Genomic DNA, 15,201 nt, shown 5'->3' with positions numbered 1-15,201 from the left:
TTCATTGTCAGTAATCACCAAGTTCACTACTCTTCCTTCCCTCTCAACCAAACTCATCCTCAATACACTAAAAACCTAAACCTCTGTTCTCTAACTTTTCAAAGTAATACCTAAATAATTCCACCCAATACCTTCTCTATGTTTAACGTCTAAAAATAAGCCCAAAAGTCTTAAATAGGTGTCTCAGAAGTTTACAAGCTTGTTGGGAAGGTGAAACAGTTAAAACATGATTTTAGTTGAAAAACAAGGCATATGCGTGCGCACGCTCCAGGAGGATTTTCAAAATGTGTGCATACGCATAGAGGTGTGCGTACGCACAAGTGTAAAATTTTCAAATTCTGTTCGCTCGCAAAAGGCGTGCGAACGCCCTCAACAAAATGCACCTTCCAACGCGTGCGTGCGCACAGGGCTGTGCGTGCGCACAGCTTGCAAAACTTCGTTGGTTGTGTGTGTGCACAGGTCATGCTAGCGCTCTCAACTGCAAGTCTTCCCCTGTGTGTGCGTGCGCACAGGTTCAAAAACTCACAGGGGCGTGTGTGCGCACACAAAACAGAAATCACAAATTCTGTAGCATGCACATAATTCAGATTTTTACACCAAACTTTGAATGATCATAACTTCCTCTACAAAAATCTATTTCCTACAAACTTTACATCCATTTAAAGATTTTTCAATGAACTTTAATTTAAAGCTAATTTGAACAAATTTTGAAAACTAAGACTCAAGTTATGATCTGTCAAAGTTCACCAAAAATCTATTTTTACCCAAAAACCTTAAAAACTCAAATTCACTAAATCTCTCAATTCAAAACCAAACTACTCACATTCCGAACAATACCAAAATAACACAAAGGTTCCTACCACTCATTTTTCCAAAATCAACCATTCAATAATCTAAACCATTTAATACTCACCTCATCCAACTTTAAAATTCAACCTAAGTTCACATCAAATTTCCTCAACCACCATCTAATATCCACACCAACCACAAGATCCAAAATCCAAAATCATCATCATCATATATCATCACACATCATAATCATCAATATCCTTCAATCCAAACCATCACAAACATTTGACATTAACTTATTACCATGAATTCTCATAATCCTCATTATTCATCAATATATCTAATCACCATCAATGCTTATCAACAGCAAGCATCAATTTATCATCATCCAAAATTCATAATCCACATCATTTATCAACGATCTCAGCACTCACCTTCAATTACCAACAACATCAATATTCATCATTAATCATCAACCATATCAACAAACCCTCATCAACAATAATAAATCACAACACTCATCATCAACCTTCATAGTCATTAAATACCAACAATCATCATCAAAATTCATATATTCCACATTCCAAAACTCTATATCATCATCACCACCATACAACTTATCTTCAAACATAAAAATCACATACAATTAAACACACACCAAAATATCGAATCCTATCTTAAGATCAACTAGCTTAAGGTTCATGAAATATTACATATTAAATAAAGAAAACCGAAATCATACCTTGTCTGATTATCCTCCAGGCACGAAACCACCAAAAAGCTAAGACACCTCCAAAAAGCACCAAAGCTCAAACTAACAACATATATATCACCAAAATCAAAACCTATAAACCATAACATACTATACTACAAGGGTATATGAGGAACTTTACCTTGTCTAAAGAGAATTGGGACAAATCTCAACAATTACATGCTACTAGAGATCACCTAAACAACCAAAACTACAAAATCTACTCAAAAACTATAACCAAAAACCCACAGAAACTCGGGCAGAAAACTGGAGCTTGAGATGCATTTTTTACCAAGTATTCTTAGATAGAAACGAAGAACTCGGCAAGAGTTTCGCGTGGCCATAAACGGCTCGTCAATCGGAGCTCCGTAGCTCAAGTTATGGCTCCCGGAAGCTGATTATAAATAGTAACATCACCCTCTTCTCCTCTCTTCTCTATGCTGCGCCCCCTTTCTTATTTTAGGGTGGGAATGAGCTGAAATGCTCATTTAATAAGCATATATATGTTGGGCCTTGGGCCTGGTCCATCCCGTTAGTATTTTTGGTCTGTTTATTCCACTTTGGGCTAAAAGCTTTAATATTAGTGTCTGGTTTTCAATTCTAAATTTTTTTTTGTCCTTTCAAAACAATAAATCAATTTCAAAATCTTATTTTCCAAAATTCACAGTACTGGACAGACTAAAGCCGGTACCACCGGCTTAAGCGCCAGTACGCATTTTTACAAAAATTTTTTGAAAATGATACATTTTCCAACTCAGAAAAATTCATTGAAATCAAATTTCACCTTTAAATTTTTAAATTAAAACTTCTAAATTTTGAATCTACTCCGGACACTTAAAATTATTATTTTATTAAAACGGTTATGCCGATTCTTACATTGAGGATCACTGTTCTTCTTCACTGGATCTTAATTTGATGATTCAGTTTCAATTTTTTAGTCTTCCTAATTATGTGAAAAAGATTTATATTTCTGTGAAAGATTATTTCGAAAAAAGCCTATGAGTAAAAAGGCATGAATTAAGAAGAAAAGCCAAATATCTGTCAACTTTGGTTTAAATCTCTGTCTTTGGTTCTATTTTAGTTTTGGAATTTTGTCTTTGTTTGTGAAGCCTAAAAGTGTGGCTTTATTTGTCATGGTATTTGTTTGTGAATCTCAAAATTATAACTTCATTTGTCTTAGCATTTGTTTATGAAGCTCGAAATTATAGCTTTGTTTTGTCTTGGTGTTTGTGTAGCTTCATTTTTTTTTGTGTAGAACCAGTTTAGTTCGTTTGTCTTTGTCTTGGTCTTAACATTGGTGTTTGTAATCTTAGCTATTGATATAGTAAAATTCTACCATAATTGTGATGAAGACTAGACGTTGACCTCATTGCACTTAGAAGTTGAATCAGGATATATGTTGGTGTCACTTTCTGTCTTCCTTTATTTTTAAGCTTCTACAGTTGCAAGAGACAAAACAAGAAAATCTCCTACTAGTTCAGTAACGTGTTCCAAAATTAAAAAAAAATGCGTTGATTCAATTCCTCTTGTCTTCTCAAGACTCGTAAAACCTATAATCCTAATTGATACTAAATACACGTCAACTTAGCATCCGGACCAATATAAAAAAAACTGTCCATAAAAGATATTTTATTAAAGTTAAATCATGTTTGTTTAGTTTTGTACACGAGATTAAACTTACGTAGATAATTAGATATGTGATGAGTTTTCATCTTCTATCAGTATTTTGTGAGCGCGTTACTCTTTCATGAGTAGTTTTAGTGACTTAATCTTAATTTAAATTCTCTAATAAATTGTAAATTTATGATAAGATATAAAAATGTTATTTAAACCAATATCGATCCTACTAAATCTAAATAAAACAACATAATTTATGTGTAAATAACAAATCATTCTATCTTATTATAATTAAAAACATTAATTAAGACATTTAAATAATAGGCTAATTTTTTTTATATAAAAAAAATATTAGTATTTTTGTTAAAAATAGAATTATTTGATGTAATTACAGGTGGGTAAATTTTGTAGGTAGAAAATTAATATGGAAGGTGCGTGTTGCAATAAGCAGAGTGCGTGTTTGATACATGTCATCATCCTAATAATACGTAGACTGTGTGTTGAACATGTGTCATCATCCTGACAATCATGCAGGATGCATGTTAGATACGTTTTAACATTCTGTTAACACGCAAGATGCGTGTTGAATATCTTTTTTGTACATCTATAATACTGTAATATATTTTAAATATCAATATTCAACTAAAACACCATCTTTATCTCTATATTAAAAATAATTTTTGTCAAATAATATTTTTTTTATTTATTTTATTTGAGTAATTACTTAAATTCCATCCTCCCGCCGCGAAAGCCAAACTGTATTCAAATGCCCCATTTAGCCACCATTGTGTTCCGTGTTTCTGTATCGTTTCAGAAAGTAAATGGCTAAGTGGAGTAGATTCAGAGTCTTAGCCTGATAACTCAGCCTTGTGTTCACAAATAAACGGATTTGGATCCTTTGAAATTTGAATTTCACTTTAGAGAGTAAAGTGTAATCTCTCACCATTGATTTTATAAGTGGGATCAAAAATAAATATAAAAGAGAAACTATTTAAGAGTAGAAGATCACACTTCACTCTCTAAAGTAAAATTCAAAAGATTCAAATCACAAATAAACACTCAAGATCTGGCATGATTCTTGAAAACATTACATTCGAGATTTGTGCAAATTTTTTATGTTTTATTTTATTTTTATTTTTCATTTCGCGTGTAGCTTGGTACTAAATGCCACCACATCTAAAATTAGGCTAAGAATTATGATTTTTTATTTAAATAAAATAAAGAAAAATTAATATTATCATATTTTTTTAAATTAAATTTTAAAATATGAATTTCGTATTTTTATTAATATATAAATCGTTCCAGTGTTTTGTATTTTTGGTAATATATAAATTATTATACACTAAGATAATTTATACATTGAACTCATTTTAAAAATGCACCTAAATCGTTATAAGGCTTTAAACTTTTTAAATTAAATATAACTCATTCCAGAATAGTATAGTTTATAATATTTTTAACCTAAAGCACTATGGAATAGCATGATTTATATATAAAAGGGTAATTCATAATACTCTAACATGATTTACATGTAAAAAAATAATTCATAATATCTTAGCATAATTTATAATGTTTATAGTTCTTTTTCTTTATCTATTTTTTTTTTTGTTATATTTTAAACTAATTTATTTTAAACAGAATTTGTAAAAAGAAAAGAGACAGAGAGTAATGTAAAAATAATTTTAAATTCGATAAGTATAATTTTTTTAATTTGATAAAGAAAAATACTGTACTTTTTTAATTAAGTCTTATAAAAAGTTTCTAAAAATTTATTTTTCATCACCTATTTTTTATTAAATTTTAAGTTAATTCATTAAAAAATTATAAAAAAAACACAAATTTTTATGAAAATTGTAAAAAAATATTAAAATATATTTTCTTCTAATATAAGATATTTATTATAAAAATGCATGTGTATGTAATATACACAGATTAACTTTTTTTTTTTTTGCATCTGAATCAATAAATTTTTTTATTAAAAAATACCACGTAAATATTAAAAGTTAGTTTATTTTTTATTTGGCTATTTTTTTAATCAATATAATATTTTTTTTTTCAATATTCTCTCAAGTATATTATTATTTTTTATAAAACTCTTATTTTTTTGTTTATATGAGTTTTTTTTACTGTTATTATTATTTTTTTGTATGAAATAATTTTTTTACTTTATATTATGATTCTATTAATTCTAGTAGAGTACTAAAGAGTATTGAGAATATTAAAAAAATATTAGAATTTATTTAAATATTTAAAATAAAAAATTATAAAATAATCCAAACTCACACTCAATAGTGGTTGATTTTTTATATATACATAACATATTTTTTATTTGTTTATTAACATTTTTTAGAGTTTTGCACATAAATCGTGCGTATTGTGAGTTATCTTTTTGTACGTAAATCATGTTGCCCCATAGTGTTTTAGGTTAAAAACATTATAAACTATACTACCTGGGACGAGTTATATTCAATTTGAAAAACTCAAAGTTTTGGAACGATTTATGTGCATTTCTAGAATGAGTTTAATACATAAATCGTCCTAAGTTGTAATAATTTACATATTATTAAAAGCACAAAGCACTGGAATGATTTATATATTAATAAAGATAAAGGATTCACATTTTAAAATTTCGTTGAGGAGAATCTGATAATATTGATTCTTCTTTATTTTATTTAAATAAAAAAATCTAAAAATTATGTTATTAATTTAAGAATATTTTTAATGTTATTTTTACTTATACTTTTAATCATTAATTTTATATTTTTATGTTCTAAATATTCAATTTTAATATTAAATTAAACTAGCCAAAACATACCCTTGAGTCTTCAGGTTCATGATTTCTTATTTTGTATATCTTTCGTTTCTTAAAATTAATTTATTTTTGTGAATGGATAAAGCATTTTAAATTATATATTTTTTGTTTTCTTTTATTCATAATATCATTTACTTTAAAAATTCATTTTAAATTTATTTTTAAGGTTTTTGTTAAAGAATATCATAAAAATACTCTTTAAGTAACTAAAGTAGAGTCTTTTATATAGGGAAAAATTTTAAACTTTTATTACGTTTCAAGCAAATGAATTTATAAATAAAGACATTTTTTTTATTGTGTAATATTTAAATGACGCTCTTTTTCACTGCATAGAATATTCAGTCTTCGTTTTAATAAGATTAAATTAACATATTTTTTAATTTATTCGATCAAAATACCTTACATTAACCATTATAGTATTATACACACACATTAACAATAATTATTTGGTTGATTCAAATAATAATAATAATAATATATTTATTATTATAATAAATATTATAACTTATATTAATTTGTGAAAAATATTTAATTTATTCTTTTATATATTTTATGGTTAAAAATAAATAAATTTTACTACATTAATGTTATTATTATTATTATTATTATTATTATTATTGTTATTGTTATTATTATTATTATTATTATTATTATTATTATTATTATTATTATATAAATAATGGTTAATTCACTCCTCCGTTTAAACAAGTGTCAGAAATTCGAATCATGTATTTTCTATGCAACAACCCATTCATCAGCAAAAAACTCTAAAATTAAACTCAGATCAGTAACGAATTAGTATCTGACCTGTCAAGTTCAAAAATACCTAAGAAACAAAAGAAAATACATTATACACACACACACCACACACACACACACATATATATATATATATGTATAATTGTTATAGTTATGTTATTAATGAATAATTTAGTCAAATATACTAAAAATAGAAATACATATTTTGTAATTAAAAAAGTATTAGATGTACACACTAAAAATAGTTATTAAATTTAACTACTAATATAAAATATATATTAAATGATAAAATATATTAAAATTAAATTAAATTAAATATATTTATATACAAATATATTATAGTTGAATTTTAGTATGCATAGAATATTTTTCTTTATAAATAAAACAGAGACCAGTATCATTTACACATTTTTAATATTATTTTCTCAATAAATTTTTAATTCTTTAAAGAGTTAAGATACTCATTAATAAAATCCTAATATTCTTTTTTTTTTTTTTTTTGATAGAATAAAATCTTAATATTCCTAACTAATGGATTGTTACAACTTACAGCACATACATACCTTGCTCAAAAGTTTTGGAAATCCTAGAGGACAGTCAACAAACTATTCAGCTACTAATAGTTTATAGACTTCCTACTGGAACCAAACATAACAAACCTTCTAAAGTGATTGTTAACATTCAATCCAAAGGGGGGAAAATGAAAAAGCCAATGTCATCAGAAAAATTTATCCCATCATCACGTCAATTAAAATCATTGAGCCAATAAACTACTCCCCTACATGATGAAACGGGTACGATATAGGTGAATAGGGTGGCTTGTGCCATTATTGTGTAGGTGAAAATTATTTGTGTTCAACAGATCCGTCCTACAGATGTATAGAAATTAAAATTCAAAACCAGACAATACAGTAAATCAACTTTTAAGACTTTTTAATAGGACAAATTAGTGTCAAATAGAGTAGAAAGTGGTTGAGTTGGATGACTTGGATCCAGTAAGGCCAAACTCAAACTCTTAATTCTTTAATAATTGAGTTTATTATATTTGTAAAATTCAAGTTCGGTCCATTAAAATTTTTTGAATTGACTAGAAGTCACTGACCGACTCAAATAATAAATATAATTTATAACTTTAAATAAATTAATTATAATTTATATTAAAAAATTATTAATTATATATATTTTTATCTATCAATTATAATTTATATCCTCAATCTAATTATATATAAAAATTACATATGTATGTAAATTATATATTATTACTATAAATTAAAAATATAAAATTATAATATATTATTAATATAAATAGTTATAATAAGTAATATATGTTTTGGACCTAGCGTTCGGACTCCAAACGTTCCCGCGATGATCCAATCTCCAAATCCAAATCATCTCTATGGTCCAAATAGAATAAAAAAATCGAGAATTACTAACTAATATTTGAATTCAAATATTTCTTTTATCTTAACAAGTAAGATAAGATAACGAGACAAAACTATATAAAGAGCTCAAAAGGTCCTCTCAAGTACGTCACACACCTCCTTAAATCCTACCTCTTTAACTCTCTAACTTAGGCGTCAGAGTGTCATTGCAAGCACCACCCCATCATTTCAAGGACTTGTTTTGCCAACCTGTCGGACTGTGGGTACCCGATCCTCCTCCTCCTACCGAACTATCAGGTCACACTCCTATATAATTGAATCAGTTCATGAGTTAATGAGTTGAGCTTTCTCAAACTCAAATTTAACTCGTTTAATGTATAAGTTTAAATTTAAATTCAAATTTAACTCACAAATTTACAAGAATAGTCAAAAAATAATTGATTCGAATGGTTCTTGACTTATTTATAAAATGATTTATTTTTTTATATTTATCAAAAAAAGTCAATTATATTGTAAAGATATAAATTCATACAAAAGAATACAAAAATTCATTTTAAACCATAAAATCATTATCTAACAATAATGGTGACACCATTAACACTATACATATAAATAAAAGTGACCAATAGTGTGACCATTAGAGCAAGTCCAACGATAAAAAAAATTGGAGCCTCATTTTTACAAATAAGCCCTTAGCATTGAAGCAAAATAAAAGGGAGTTTTTTCATTTTGTTCGGAGCACTTGAAACTCCATTTCAGAGGGGCTGAAACTCCTTTAAAAGTGACCAATGATACTTTAACATATGTTAATAAAATTTAGAAAAATAAATAATATTTTATTAATAAAATTAAAAGCACGTTATATACATGATATGAGATAACTATTATATGACTGTTATTGTTAATTAATATTTTGAGTAAATAGTCAAAATCGTCCTGAAAGATACCTCAATTTTCATTTTGATCTTCGGAAGATAAAGTTAATCAAAATTGTCTCCGAAAGATACATGATTGGTCACATTAGTCCTTCCGTCAGTTGGATGATGACGTGGAGGGCTAATGCCACGTGTCACAAGATGATTGGTTGACGTGTCAGGTCAGTGGCACGTGGCATGCCACGTGGCACTTGACATGTAAAAAAGTTATTTATAATCAAAATAGTCCTTGAAAGTTCAGACGTAAGTCATTTTCATCCTTAAAATTTTAAAAATTAATCAAATTAGTCCTTATATAATTTTTTTTATTTTTTCTTGATAATATTAAATTTAAAATATTTTTTGATACTACTAATTTTAATAGAAATGTAATTGACAATCAAAAAATTAGTAATTGTATCTTTTTTTCTTAAAAATTTTTCAATAAAAATATCTCTCTCCTTTAATTCTTGTCCAAATCTCTCTTATTCTTTTCTATTCTAAAACATTTTTCTTACATTATTACATTTTGCTGGAATATATACTCAAAATTGAAATGTAGGTATTTGTTAACCTAAACAAAGTTATATGCTCAAAATCAAAATTTATGTATGTTAACCTAAATGAAAGTAATACCGTAATGAAAAAAAAGATGTATAAATTTTTATTAACTTTGTTTAGGTTAACATACATAAATTTTGATTTTGAGCATATAACTTTGTTTAGGTTAACAAATACATACATTTCAATTTTGAGTATATATATATTCCAACAAAATGTAATAATGTAAGAAAAATGTTTTAGAATAGAAAAGAATAAGAGAGATTTTGACAAGAATTAAAGGAGAGAGATAATTTTATTGAAAAAAATTTTAAGAAGAAAAGATACAATTACTAATTTTTTGTTTGTCAATTACATTTCTATTAAAATTAGTAGTATCAAAAAATATTTTAAATTTAATATTATCAAGAAAAAATAAAAAAAATTATATAAGGACTAATTTGATTAATTTTTAAAATTTTAGGAATGAAAATGAATTACGTCTGAACTTTCAAGGACTATTTTAATTATAAATAACTTTTTTACATGTTAAGTGCCACGTGTCATTGACCTGACACGTGACATACCAGGTGTCACTAATCTGACACGTCAACCAATCATCTTGTGACACGTGGCATTAGCGCTCCACGTCATCATATGCCACATGGCACTTAACGTAACACATCATCATCCAACTGACGGAAGGACTAACGTGACCAATCGTGTATCTTTTGAGGACGATTTTGATTAACTTTATCTTTCGAAGACCAAAATTGAGATCGGGGTATCTTTCAGAGACGATTTTGGCTATTTATTCTTAATATTTTATTATTCTACATGTACTACTTATATATATTTTTTTATTCTCATTTTTTTAAATATTTTTCAATCTTCTTTCAAATTTTTGAAACTAATGTTTTACTAATATTTTTTTTTGTTTAAAAAATAGATCAAAACCAATTCAACTATTTTTTTAATTATTTATATATATTTTTTTCAAAATCTAAATACTTAACAATCTTAACCTTCAAACTCTTAAATTTCAAATCAAAATTTTACACAACTAAATACATTTCAAAGTCAAAATCTATAAAATCTTTCTAATTTTAATTTTCAAGTTCTTTACAATAATTAATTTCATATTTTGAACCACATAATCAAAATTTACAAACACCACATTATATTATCCATTTTCATCTATATTTAATCCCTCTATCAGAAATATTATTTTAACATCGTTGCCATTTTTAACTCAATTAAGTGCATCGAGACGTGACTCATCTAGTATTGGTGGCTCTTCTAATGTATCCCCTCAAACTCCTATACATTTTAGTCCAAATTTACAATATTCAGATTTTCTCAACTTTTGTGGATTAGATGCTATCGACCTCAATAATGATGAAATTGAAAATCATAGACAAGATATTATTCAACACTAACAATGAAAAGAGGATAAGATGTTGATTAGTGCATAGTTAAATGTTTCAACAGACCCTATAATTGGTGCTGACCAAAAGGGTGAAATATTTTGGAATCGAATCCATGACCATTGTATAGAATTTAAAGCTGGCATAAAAAGGGGAGAAGTTGCATATAAGAAATGATGGTATATGATCATTAAAACATAATTATATTTCATTTAAACCTTAAAATATCATTCAAATTTAAAGCGCTACATCAACTAAAGTCTTATGATCTTTTCAAAATACAAACTCAAAAGTCAAATAACAAAATTTCAACCAAAATATTATGATCTTATTAAAATACAAACTCAAAAATCAAATAACAAAAGAAAATATCCAAATATAAAATAATAATATGAAAGTTTATCATCAATTATAAAATCTGCAAAAACCTTTAACTTCTTCCAGTATTAACAATTTAACACTTGGCTTTTTGGTTATATCATTGTTGAACTCATCAAAATAGCCATTATTGAATTAACCAATTTATTCCTTCTTTGACAAAAGTATGATTATATTGAACAGATCAAAGCTCATACTTTAGCATAATTTCAACAAAAGTCTGATTATATTGAACAAAACAAAGCTCATATTTTAACATAATTTTAACAGAGATTAATAATATTTTCAACAAACATTAACAAACTTTTTCAAAGATTAATAAGAATTATCAAAGTTTAGACTTTCAGCACAGCACAAACAAAAAACAATAAAGTACAGCACAGCACAACAGCAGTGAGTAAAGCTAATCATTCAACAATTCAATCTGAGTAGTACTAGCAGCAGCAGAATCAAGAACAAAGAATCCTAATCAAAGAACAAAGAACCAAGAACAAAAAATTAGAGAAAAAATCGAAGAAACCAATCTGAGTAGCATTAACAAAATCCTAAACATTCGTTCTGATTGGTGGGTTCGAGACTTCGAACACCACTACCAGATGAAGACGGTGGTGCCTGAGCGCGACGGATGGTGACAGTGAGTCACACTCCTTGTGGCGGTGGGGGAGGCTACTGTCAGCTATGGTTTCTTTTTGGGGAAAAAGCTTCGTCTGAGCTGGAGCTAATCAATAATCAAATAATTATTTAACAAAAGTACAAAACATTCAATAACCATTCAATGATTTCTGACCAAAGAACAAAAAAATGAAAAACAAGTGAGCACTGCCACTGACCTTCGCAGGACGATGGAGAGCGATTGAGCGCGACGAATGATTTCTGACCAGAGAATAAAAAAATGAAAACAAGTGTTCGCAGGACGATGGAAAGTGGTTGAGTGCGACGAACAACGGTGACTCGAGGAAGATGATGCTATATGCCTGCGACTCCGTGAACTCTGAAGCATAGTTGTAAAAATCAGACAGCACTGGCCGATTCAACCGAAAAACTTGTGAACCAGAGTCCCAATCGGCCTGGTCTAGTCTGTAGACTGTTTAAGAACGAAAATCGGTAAGAACCAATCAAAGTTATTGAAAACCGGTGGAAATCGATTCAACCAAACCGTTCAAGAGAAAATTCCAAAATTGATGAAGATGTGATTTGAATCTAGGTCTTCCTTGTCCTTGTCACTAAGTTATGTTGTTCCTTGATGTATTATATGCTAATTATTAATTATATAGTAAAAATAATAATTTTTTTAAATATTATTTTAATTTTATACTCACTTATATTTAAATTAATGATATTTTATTATTATTCATAATTATTAATATAAATGTTATTAAACATGGATAAATAAAAATATCAAATCTTTTTGTTAATTATAATATAATTATTTTTTTATTATTATATGATATTTATTAATATTATTTTTTATTAAATACATATAGTATATAACAATATAATAAATATAAACTAATTAGTTAGTTATTAAAATAAAAATAGTTAGTTTAATATAAAAATAAAATTAAAAAATTTTATTATAATTTGTTGATACTTGATTGTTTTTAAAATATTAGTGAAGATATATATTTTAAATTTTAATTTTAGATTTTTAACTATTTTTTATTTTTTATTTACGTAGGACCGATTCTGTCAGTTGAACCAGCAATTCATTAGTTGAACTAATAAATCAATGAATCAATAGCATGACCAGTTCTGACAACTAGACTCTGAAGGAAGGAACGAAGGAGTTCGGAGAAGGGGTGGGGCACAAAGCAGGCACACTGAATGCAAAGCAATGTCGTTTCTAAAAAATCGGTTGGATTCCAGTTCGATCCGACTGATTAGTTTCTACCCGGTTCAGCGATACCCAGTGTTTTGTGTCTAGCGATTTTTCACTTAATATCTTTTTTAGTTAGAAATGTCAATAGTTAAAACTTAAAGATAAATTACAAAAACAATGTCTAAAAATTCATATTGCTAATAAAATAATTCTAAAAGATTTAATGAAAGACAAAAATAACAAATACTAATGATTTTTTTTATAGTTGAGTAACAACTTTTATATTTAGCAAGTTACTTATGTATTAGATTTAAATTTTTGTTAAAATAGTTGAATAACTATTTAAAAATTGGATAAAAATTGAAACAAAAATTCAAACTAGACATTTCTTGCTTCATTTTCTAAAAATATTTAGTCATTCACAAATTAAACCGTAAAAAAATCAATTACTATAAACTCACCAAATTAAAAAATAAAAAGGTCTCATTTTATATTTGTACTTGAAAAAATAAAATCAAAATACAATATCTAAAATATATGTGTGTTTGTCTCTCTATAAATTATTTAGAAACTCTTTTATCTCTAGCATATTCTGAGTTTTCTTTTTGTCCACAAAATAAACTTAAAAGTTTTGCATTCGATTTTGATTTTATTTTTTGGTGTTTTTGGGTATCTCCTTGTCTAAGATGAGATCTAAACTCCATTTAAGAAGTTGTCACTAGTTAATGTGTTGATATATATATAAGATAAGATTTAAACTACCCTCACTTACTTAATAAGACAAGTGAGCTAACTACTCGACTAACTCAAGTCGGTTCGATTATGATTTTATCAGCATATCATATGTTATTTGAAATTGGTGAATCCAATCCAATTATGCTTGCTCGTTCATTTCTTGCCTCACCAAATTCCAATACAAAGTCGCAGCACCCAAAGATGAAATAAATACAAACCTTAAGATTACAATGCTCATGCGGATCTATTATAACCCAAAGTTAACCAAACCAAACCGAACTAAGCCCAAAAAGGATTTTACACTGGAAATGGATCAAAACCCCCTTTGACCATCCTCTCAAGAGGCCCAAACAACGGGTTTGGCAAATGAGACCACGCATACCACTCCCACCCATCACACTTCTCCGGCTCCAGATTCTGTGGCACTTGCTCTGCTTCATTTGCCCCAAACACTGCCCTCATGAAGATAGTGACGTAATGGCACTTCTTCGGCTCTTCCAAAAACACGTTGTTTGTAACCGTTAACAGCTCCACTTTCCCAACCTCCAATCCTGTTTCCTCTCTCACTTCCCTTGCCGCACAATCCTCAAAGCTCTCCCCTGAGAGTGCAAAGTCCGAAATAGCCCTTTCACAATTAATACATCTATTTTTTTTTAAATAAAATAAAAGACTGCTAATAAATGTCATAATTTTGTTTTTAAATTTCTTCACTATATTTTGATGAAATTCTTTTACATACATTCTAGAGAAACAAACTGAAATCAAAGAAAATTTTGAAGACAAGAGAAAGGGATCAGAGAGAAAGAGACCAACCAAACTCAAGGTGGCCTCCCGGAAGAGCGAAGGTGGAGTTGCCAACGGAGGAGCGGCGGCGGCCGAGAAGGACAGATTTTCCCTTCAAGATGAAAACAACCACCGCAACCCTTGGCACCGGCGTTGGCGGAGATGTCGGCGCTGATGACCCTTCCTTGTTGACCATTGTCAGGTGGTTGAGAAATTTGAGCGTATTGTGTACTCGCTCTATTCTGTCTGTGTTGTGGTGCTATGTGCTATCAGTATTTTATACACGTACGGTGTCGCTTAGGCTGAGTTTGACCGTTTGACCGAAGTAAACTTTGTTTTGGTTTAGTCCACTGAGTGATCTTTCCTAGAAAAGATTGATCCAGCTTTGAACATTTTGATTAAGACCCTGGGAAAAAAAAAAGGTACTAAATAGTCATTGAAATAAAATATCATATTTTTTATGGTTATTGGAATCGAACCGAAAATTAACCTAAT

At 28.0% G+C, this 15,201-nt stretch overlaps 1 protein-coding gene across 1 annotated transcript; it reads right to left on the bottom strand.

Moving 5' to 3' along the window:
- Positions 1-13,915: 13,915 nt before the first annotated feature.
- NUDX1 (nudix hydrolase 1) lies at positions 13,916-14,979 on the bottom strand. The gene is made up of 2 exons (XM_088488001.1): positions 14,737-14,979; positions 13,916-14,522 (listed from the first exon to the last, which is right to left on the bottom strand). Exons 1-2 carry the CDS (start codon positions 14,900-14,902, stop codon positions 14,221-14,223), a joined length of 468 nt encoding a protein of 155 aa, XP_088344127.1. The 5' UTR covers positions 14,903-14,979; the 3' UTR covers positions 13,916-14,220.
- Between the last annotated feature and the right edge of the window lie 222 nt (positions 14,980-15,201).

The sequence above is a fragment of the Arachis ipaensis genome, chromosome B5 (genome assembly GCF_059453495.1).
Source record: "Arachis ipaensis isolate K30076 ecotype BB chromosome B5, ASM5945349v1, whole genome shotgun sequence".
Classification (NCBI taxonomy): Eukaryota; Viridiplantae; Streptophyta; class Magnoliopsida; order Fabales; family Fabaceae; genus Arachis; species Arachis ipaensis.
The sequence above is the reverse complement of the archived record's forward strand: the minus strand, read 5'-3'. Positions and strand labels throughout refer to the sequence as shown.